Source organism: Rhinichthys klamathensis, unplaced genomic scaffold, assembly GCF_029890125.1.
Source record: "Rhinichthys klamathensis goyatoka isolate OS25496 unplaced genomic scaffold, OSU_Roscu_1.1 h1tg000078l_1, whole genome shotgun sequence".
Taxonomy (NCBI): Eukaryota; Metazoa; Chordata; class Actinopteri; order Cypriniformes; family Leuciscidae; genus Rhinichthys; species Rhinichthys klamathensis.
In genome coordinates, this window is record NW_026606620.1 from 823,463 (window position 1) to 833,116 (window position 9,654).

Consider the following 9,654-nt stretch of genomic DNA (forward strand, 5'->3'; position numbering starts at 1 on the left):
CATGCTTGAAAGATTAGCTCCCCTATTCCCTTTGAAAACACCAGTCACTGCTATCATACTATCATGTAGTCACTTACAGTTACTGTCATGACAGTAGGGCTGGGTAACGTTTAAAATTTTTCGATATCGATACCTTGACTTCAATACCAGTTTCTGAACAATACTTTTTTTGATACCAATTTTATCAAATAAATTACATTACATATTACCTAAAGTGAAGTGTACAGGTAGGTGGAACACCTGCTAGGCATTGCTGCCGGTCGCACCTCCTCCGGTGCCCACGGGTCAGCTGCAGGGTCGTCGGCCAGGAACCACCATTCACCAACATTTCGCTCCTTTAATCCTGAAACGTGATTATTCAGCCTAACTTCACTGAGCTTGGGGGGCATGATGTTGAACACAGCAGTCGGAGGAGCAGGCTTAGGTACGTACCCTGGTGTTCCTAATGGGACGTTCCTTACTGGATCGCTGTACTGTTCTCTAACGTGTTCCAGTTTCTCCCTGGTGGTTTCGAGCTTCCCACTCTTCTTCTCCTCCAGCAGCTGTCTGGCATGCTTAAAGGGGTCTTTGAAGAAGCTGGCTCGTTCTTTCTGTTTCCGTTTCCTGCCCTTGCGGATACGTTCAGCCCTGCGAAGCCCCAACAGTCTTTGTCTGACCTCCTCCCACAAGACTTTTAGACCCTCTTTCTCTGCCTGCATTGCCTTCCTCCAGATGGTCAATCTCTCTTTGGTCAGTCCTCTGGATGGAGGTCACTTCGCCAAACCTGTTCTTGCAGGCCTGGTATACCAGCTGGTATATCACCCACACCAGCTGATATACTTTTTTTGATACCAATTTTATAAAATCAGATTACATATTACCTAAAAAAATCTATTATAAAATCATATTTTCGTGGTCGTGCTGGGATTCGACAGTGTTCCGGCTGGCTGCCGCTTTCCATTAAAGTGCTTAAGTGCAGCGGCAGCATTCGGGTTTAGGGGTGCAATTTGGAGTGCAGCAGGGCTCGAGTGCAGAGTCTTTCCCTTTGGCAATCTGACTTTCACCAAACACCATAGAAGCCTCAAACTGCTCCTTGATGGTCTGAATTTGCTTGAGCACAGGGTCCCATTCAGTACCATCAAGGTTATAATTTTCTGAGGGGTCTGCCTCCAGGTTAAATAGTAAAGGAGGATCATGATACTTGAGGAATGCCAGTAATGAGCAGTTGTTGTCTGGGGTGGTCTCACTGTGAGCTGCGCCTGAGTTATGGGGGAAAAGACGTATTAGAAATAAATAGGAAGTGAGGTTTAAATAGGGAGTCTTAACAAATGGTGAACGTACCCCGTGTATAGTAATGGGCTTTGAAATTTTTCCATCTCACTGCAAACACGCTATACTTCTTACTTGGATCAGTGGGGTAGTAAAACATGGTCTGTCTTTTACTCTGAAACACAAATAACGTTGGCTTAACAACATTACATTTTGGCCATATATTAATGCATAAAAATAAATAATTAAATTAATTTAAAAAACATGTGCAACATAAAAGAAGGGTCTCGAGAACTGGTTTTAATGACCAGTCTCATCACCAGAGCTTGTTCAGGGTAAAATAATCAAAGAATCCAGAGAAACAAAAAAAATGTTAAGCAGCTGTTTTAAACTTTAATGATAATAAGAAATGTTTCTTAAACAGCAAATCAGCATATTTGATTCATTTCTAAAGGATCATGTGACACTGAAGACTGGAGTAATGGCATGCCATTAAAGGAATAAGTTACATTTTAAAATATATTAAAATAGAAAACAGTTATTTTAAATTGTAATAATATTTCACAATATTACTGTTTTACTGTATTTATGTTCAAATAAAAAAAATAAAAATTTAAACTTTTTTTTAAAAACATTAAATCGGTAACACTTTATGTCCAATTCTCCCTATTAACTAGTTGCTTATTAGCATGAATATATTACTAGGATATTGGCTGTTTATTAGTACTTATAAAGCACTTAATGCCTTATTCTGCATGACCATATTCTACATCCCTTAATCCTAGCCAATGCCTAAACTTAACAACTACCTTACTAACTATTAATAATCAGTAATTAGGGGTTTGCCGAGGCAAAAGTCGTAGTTAATAGTGAGAATTGGACCCTGAACTAAAGTGTGACCCAAAAAAATCTTACCAACCCCAAACTTTTGAACAGTAGTTCAAAATATATACAGTATATAACTTAATTTTGATCATTTTGTCTCTTACCGGTCCTTTATTGAACAGGATGTCTATCATGTCCACCCCGTCCAGCTGCACCTCGGGTAATGGAGCCCCAGCCAGTTTGGCAAAGGTGGGCAGAATGTCCAAAGAGCTGGCCAGAGCACGGGTGACACCTTTGAATGATGGGAAAATATGTGAAATAAATGTCCTCAAATTTAAAAAAGTGAGGTATATTTCTTGTAGCTGAATTCATACGCCGAGCCGTTTATCTCTCAGCACCTGGTTGAATGAATCCAGGCCAATATGCGATGGCCGGCTCTCTCATTCCTCCTTCGTAAGTCGTGCCTTTGCCACATTTCATCAGTCCTGCGTTTCCCCCACGCGACTTCCGCATTAGCTCTGGCCTGGGAGCGCACACATATATAGATATCATGGGACATGGAAACAATCATAAAAGAAGAAACACTTATACCACACCTACCCGTTGTCACCAGTGAAGAAGATGAGAGTATTGTTGATCACACCTGTCTCCTCCAGAGTTTGCAGAATCTTCCCCACTGTGCCATCAAACTCCATCAAAGCATCACCGAACGGCCCACGGGATGACTTACCTGCATAGTCCGCACCTGCATACTGAGGGTAGTGTGTGTGCTAGAAAGAGACCATGCAGAAAGGGTTGAGATAGTAATAATCCCATTTATTTTGAAATATATTGTATGAAACCATCAAGAAAGGCTTGCTATAAGCTCTGAGATTGTTAAATGATAGTTAACACTTCTGTGGAACTTTCACTATTTTAATTATTTATTTAAATAATTTGAATTGCTTCATTCTTAATGAAAAACTACACTACACACAATGCATCTCTTTGGACCATCCAATCAGAAAAGTCACTGTTACCATGGAAAAGAGAAATGTGCCAAGAGGGAATCAGCGACTGGCCACTCCCATGAAGCTTTGCAAGACAGAATCAAGCAAGTCGCCCCGCAACCCAAACAACTTGTATACATTTAAATAATTTGCAGGAAACTTAAAAATAATTTGTATTTTATATAATTGATGACTACAAGTCAATTGTTTTATATTGCAGTTTTATATTACCGGTAAATTACAAACATTGTGGTATCATGGGATGCCTTCATTAAATAATTTTAAAATTTCAGTAAACAGTTTCTTGACTCTTTACATAAAGCATTTGTACCCAAAATTGAAATTAAATTGATTAAAAATAACCATCTAACAGTTTAAAAAAAAAATAACCATCTAACAGTTTAAAAAAAAAATGTGTTTACATTTTTCAAATAAAAATCATTATACTGTATGAATTGTATAGTATGCAAGCTACTCCTTTTCAAACACACCTTTAGTCTAGAAAATAATCGAAAATGTTGGTGTTGTGAGAGCATTGGTATTTTTAGAGACATACAAGCATTACAAAGATGATTTGATTAAGATTCTTGACTTACATGTGAAGGATAGTACAAGAAGAAGGGGCTCTTATTTAGGATGGCATCATTAATGAACTGAGACGCAAATTCGCTGTAGGCCTTCTCAAGCTGCAGGAAATCTGCGGGCTGCTGCTTGATAATCTCATTAAACATGAGAGGCACAGTTACCACACCCTGATCACAGAGGCCATAGCACTTCACATTTGGAGGAAAGCAGGTGAGATTCTGACAGGGACCCTTTGATACAGATATAAAGGGATTTCATCAACAAAATGAAGTTAAGAACATTATATGACACACTTGTATTAAAATATATATTATAATAATGCAATTTCCAGATGAGACTCAGAATAATACAAGAAAACATAATTACCTGGTCATGCGAGTATGGGATTCCAAGATAATTGTCAAAGCCCTGTCTGGTGGGTAGGAAAGTGCCATTAAGTCCAACGCCCAGGTGCCATTTTCCGATCATGGCTGTTGTGTAACCCTGAGCCTTCAGGACCTCTGCGATAGTGGTCTCGTTGAGTGGGAGACCCCCTCTTGAGCCCGGATAGAGCACACCCGGATAGATGCCGGAACGAGTCTGGAAGCGACCTGTCAGCAAGGCTGCCCTGGGCCAAAAAATACTATGTAAGACAAAATGCTGGCTAAATGCTGGTTGATGGCTAATTTCGTTGGTACTTGTGACCAATGACAATAAAGGCTACTACTACTACTACTACTACTACTACTACTAAATGCTGCACATTATTGCATATATGCTGCACTACATTGTAATCAGGTTGATATTGTTTCATTCTTCACAAGGGAAATGAAAGGTCAAGTTGAGCACACTGCATATATCATGCAGTGTGCAGCATATAAACAGTTTGACAAATTTAGATAATGTTTTTTCTTGCACACAAAAAATTCACATATAAATACAGCAGAAAGAGTAGGCCTACTGGTTGTATGTTATGTTTATGATTCACAAAGTCTGTGAATATTAGCCTGTATTCTGGCGCCATCTTCTGTGCCAGACAATGCACGATCAATTATAGATTATGTAAAGTCAGTGATTATGTAAGATATCTAATCAATTCTACAATAAATCAAGAGAGGTTTTTTTTTTTGATAGCCTGAAAGCAAAAAACAAATACAGTTCGGATGATTCTGAAATAACTGCGCAGGCTATATTAAATTAAATATAATCATTTAAAATAATAATTAATTTTACAATAATTATTTATAATTACTATTAATGATTTCTAATTTTATAATAATAATACATATACAGATCCCTGGATGGTGATTCAAAAAGCGCCAAAAGCTCGTGTTCAAGTGAACGCGGATAAGAGGCTGGATAACAGGTGGATTTGGCTTTACCTGGAGGGGCTGCACACGGGACTCGTGACGTAGAAGTCGGTAAAACGCAGCCCTTTCGCCGCTAGTCTGTCTAGATTCGGAGTGAGAGAGCTCGGGTGTCCAAAACACCCCAGATCACCGTAACCCAAATCATCGGCGAAAAGCAGCACAAAATTCGGCGGTGATGCGCGAGCACACTGAGCTGTGATCAAAGCAAGCAACACGATTTTACACGTCAAATCCATCATCTGTTACGCAGCTTACAAAAGCGTTATAATTCATACACTTATACAACATTAAGTATTATGACAGTTCCCGCTTTGTTATTAGCTTCGGGTCCTTTCTTCGCAGCTTTATCGCTGCTATTTGCATCTCGTAGAAGTCTCTCAGGCTTTTTTCCTTGTGAGTCATATGACCACTGACACGTGATCCGGTGAGAAGGGGCTGCTTCTTCTTCTGTGGATTTATTGACGGGTTGCATACCAGCTTTTAAGGTGCATACCGCCACCTCCTGTACTGGAGTGTGAAGAGATTTCAGTCTAGGCGTATATTATGAGATCTATATTATATTCTTAAATCCACTATTCTTAATGAATTTTAAAACTGTCTTTATTATCTGACCAGATCCTTGTTTTGTGTTTAATAAGCTACGGATTGTAAATTCATTGCATATGTTCTGTAGCCTAGTTCTCGTTGTAGTTCATTCCTTTCCGGCTATAGCCGCTACCTACAAAATAACAACACATGATCAACTGTTTCCTTCACTTAGCATATTTCACATAATCCTGTACTGTGTTTTCCTATTATGTTCAGTGTAGAATTAAGTTTTGTATGGCCAATCCTTAGTCTTAAAACAAGTATCTGATTGTAACGAGGTGCGATGAAGCTGAAAAGAGGCTGGATCCAAACGCAGCGTGGCTTTATTAAACAGGTTACGGACTTAGACAGGAACAGGATACAAGGACTCAGAAACAGGAATAACCAACATTAGCATCAAACATTCAACAACTCACCAAGACAGGGCAGAAACACAGGGCTTAAATAATCAGGCAAACGAGCTAACAAGATAACAAGGGGGCGTGGGAGATCAGAAACACCTGGGATAATTAATAGACAAGACAGGGAACCATAGAACATGACAGGACACAAACCCACATCGTGACATATTCCTTTTGATTACTGCCTGACCGTGTGTCTTACCTGTGTTAATAAAGTCTTGCACATGGGAATAAAGGAGGTTGAAATCCTAGAACACATTGGAACGGGACGCTGGAGAACCCCTTCCAGGAGACCATGGCGGCGCGGCCTTCGTGGTCTTGTCGTGGAGCCCACTACTGCCCCCCCCCCCCCCCCCCCACCCCCCACCCCCCACCCACCCCGACCCCTCCCCCCCCCAAAAAAAATACTTGGGGGAACCTACGGGGACATGGACTGACAGTGGCTCTGGGACAGACAGTGGCAGTGGCTCTGGGGACAGACAGTGGCAGTGGCTCTGGGACAGACAGTGGCAGTGGCTCTGGGACAGACAGTGGCTCTGGGACAGACAGTGGGAGTGGCTCTGGGACGGACAGTGGCTCTGGGACGGACAGTGGCTCTGGGACAGACAGTGGCTCTGGGACGGACAGTGGCTCTGGGACAGACAGTGGCTCTGGGACAGACAGTGGCAGTGGCTCTGGGACGGACAGTGGCTCTGGGACGGACAGTGGCTCTGGGACAGACAGTGGCAGTGGCTCTGGGACAGACAGTGGCTCTGGGACGGACAGTGGCAGTGGCTCTGGGACAGACAGTGGCAGTGGCTCTGGGACAGACAGTGGCTCTGGGACAGACAGTGGGAGTGGCTCTGGGACGGACAGTGGCTCTGGGACGGACAGTGGCTCTGGGACAGACAGTGGCTCTGGGACAGACAGTGGCAGTGGCTCTGGGACGGACAGTGGCTCTGGGACGGACAGTGGCTCTGGGACAGACAGTGGCAGTGGCTCTGGGACAGACAGTGGCAGTGGCTCTGGGACAGACAGTGGCAGTGGCTCTGGGACAGACAGTGGCAGTGGCTCTGGGACAGACAGTGGCAGTGGCTCTGGGGACAGACAGTGGCAGTGGCTCTGGGACAGACAGTGGCAGTGGCTCTGGGACAGACAGTGGCTCTGGGACAGACAGTGGCAGTGGCTCTGGGACGGACAGTGGCTCTGGGACGGACAGTGGCTCTGGGACGGACAGTGGCTCTGGGACAGACAGTGGCTCTGGGACAGACAGTGGCTCTGGGACAGACAGTGGCAGTGGCTCTGGGACGGACAGTGGCTCTGGGACGGACAGTGGCTCTGGGACGTCGAAAGATAATCTCCCAGGGCCCGGTTGCTGACAACTTCTGTAATGGATCTGACAGAAGTTGAGGCTGGATCCAAACGCAGTGTGGCTTTATTAAACAGATTACGGACTTCCCGTTCCAATGTGTTCTAGGATTTCAACCTCCTTTATTCCCATGTGCAAGACTTTATTAACACAGGTGAAACACACGGTCAGGCAGTAATCAAAAGGGATAATCCAAAACTCAAGGTCAGACACAGGCAGAGGTTGGGGCGGGCAGCAAAGGTACACAGAGTCCGGTGTTCAGGCAGAGATCAAGGTACAGAAATATACGGTAAGACAGAGAGTATGCTTGGTAATGTTCGTAGATCGAAACAAGACTTCGCACGGAGCAACGGAAGACACAGTTCATATAAAGGGCTGATGATGATGAACAGGTGACAGTGATACGGGTGATCAGAGAAATCAGGCAGGGATGGAAGGTGATAATGACGGAGGGAGTGTTGGGAAGTGTAGTACTAATATTCAGGGGAGAGGGATTGAGTGAAACCAGAGGGTGGCGTGAGTGGGCGTTTCGTGACACTAATCTTCTCTACTTAAGTTTTGTATCATTTTACTCTCTTACCATGTTTTGTATATTATAAAAATGTCTACCGTTTTTTACAGTTACTTCAATTTCCTTGCATCCGATTGCAAGCTTCTTTAATTATAGCTTTTCCCTCCTTCCTACTTAAAGAAACTGTAATAGTAGGAATGTTCAGTTTAAGTGACCATATCAGATTTTTCATTTCCTGGTATATCAACATGTGCTGGTAGGCTACCCAAACAAAATGTACTATTATTCCAGCTAATCTTAATCTATACAATACATTCAATATCTCTATTAAAATATCATATCTAACGGTTTGAAGACTGGTAAGTGATGCCATTGAATCTGAACAAATCACAACCTTATTTGGCATCACTTCTTCTACCCAACAGAGTGCCATCAGAATTGCCACCATTTCTGCAGTGTATACTGAAGTCCCATCCGTTAACCTCCCATATTTTTCTATTTTAAATTCTGGGACATAGAATGCAGATCCAGTACGATCTATCTTTGGGTTTCTTGATCCATCTGTGTATACTGACAGAAATGAATAATAACCGGTTCTGATATATTCTATTGTATAGCTCTTGATATTAATGTCATCCTGTCCTTTTTGAATATCCACATCCTCATCAACTTCAGGTTGACTGAAAAACCAAGAAGGTATTGGGGAAAAAATGTAACTGTTGACGAAAATACTATATTATTCAGTGACATTTCTGCAGCCCATTCCTTCGCTTTCCATGCAAAACTTGTTCCTGTTAAATGTATTGTCTCCCAACTCCGCTCTATTATTGATTTTGTAGGATGATCTAATTTATGCCCTTGTAAATTGATCCAGTAAGCAACAGATCATTTTTGACGTCTTATGTCTAATGGGGACTCTATTTCAACTTGCATTGCTGAGATTGGAGTTGTTATAATCACACCTGTAATACATCTCAGTGCTCGTGCTTGAATAAAATCTAACCTCTTAAGCATACTGATTGATGCAGATCCATATATAATACATCTATAGTCTAAAACAGATCGTAAAAGTGCACAATATATGGTGATCATTTATTGTTTATCTGTACCCCAATCTTGTCCTACTATACATCTCATTTGTACTTTACTGCATTTCTCTTCAATGTATTTGACAAGAACTTTCCATGTTAATTTAGAGTCAAACCATAGACCTAAATATTTAAATGTTGTAACCCATTCTAGTGGCTGTTTCTATAAATAAAGTTTAATATTTTCTGCAATTCTATTTTTGTAAAAAACTGACAACATGTTTTAGATACAGAGAATCTGAATCCCCATTCCACTGACCATTTCTCTACAACCTCAATTGCTTCCTGAATTTTATGCAAAATATATTTAACATTTCTTCCTCTTTTCCACATTGCTCCATCATCTGCATATACTGTTGTTTTAATTCCTGGATGAATTCCTTCATACATCATTGATCATTATGTTAAATAAAACAGGATAGCATTACCCAGAGGTGTTCCATTTTCTACATTCAACATCTGATATAATACACTACCCACCTTGACTTGAATCGATTGTCCAAATAAGAAACTTAAAACCCAATTATAAAATGTTCCTTCAATTCCAATTCTTTGCAACTTTAATAACAATCCTTCCCTCCACATCACATCGTATGCCTTTTCAATGTCGAAGTATACTGCCACTAACACTTCTTTCATTGCTAATGCCTTCTTTACATCAGTTTCTAGTCTTATTAATGCATCTAAAGTGGATCTACCAGGTCGAAAGCCACACTGATAAG

The 9,654-nt window shown here is 41.5% G+C and overlaps 1 protein-coding gene across 1 annotated transcript; it reads right to left on the reverse strand.

Annotated features, from left to right (window-relative positions):
* Positions 1-725: 725 nt before the first annotated feature.
* On the reverse strand, positions 726-5,373 carry arsa (arylsulfatase A). The gene is made up of 8 exons (XM_056251195.1): positions 5,009-5,373; positions 4,014-4,254; positions 3,659-3,877; positions 2,674-2,843; positions 2,472-2,596; positions 2,238-2,365; positions 1,321-1,423; positions 726-1,238 (listed from the first exon to the last, which is right to left on the reverse strand). The coding sequence occupies exons 1-8, from the start codon at positions 5,233-5,235 to the stop codon at positions 949-951; spliced, it is 1,503 nt and encodes a 500-aa protein (XP_056107170.1). The 5' UTR covers positions 5,236-5,373; the 3' UTR covers positions 726-948.
* Between the last annotated feature and the right edge of the window lie 4,281 nt (positions 5,374-9,654).

What these genes read in the sequence shown, in the direction of transcription:
- arsa (XM_056251195.1), bottom strand. Translation starts at nt 5,235, where the DNA reads ATGATGGATTTGACGTGTAAAATCGTGTTGCTTGCTTTGATCACAGCT. An exon ending in CCCGTGTGCAGCCCCTCCAG is followed by an intron (nt 4,255 to 5,008) that starts GTAAAGCCAAAT and finishes TTTTTGGCCCAG; the next exon opens with GGCAGCCTTGCTGACAGGTC. An exon ending in TCCTGTTCAATAAAGGACCG is followed by an intron (nt 1,424 to 2,237) that starts GTAAGAGACAAA and finishes TTTGTGTTTCAG; the next exon opens with AGTAAAAGACAGACCATGTT.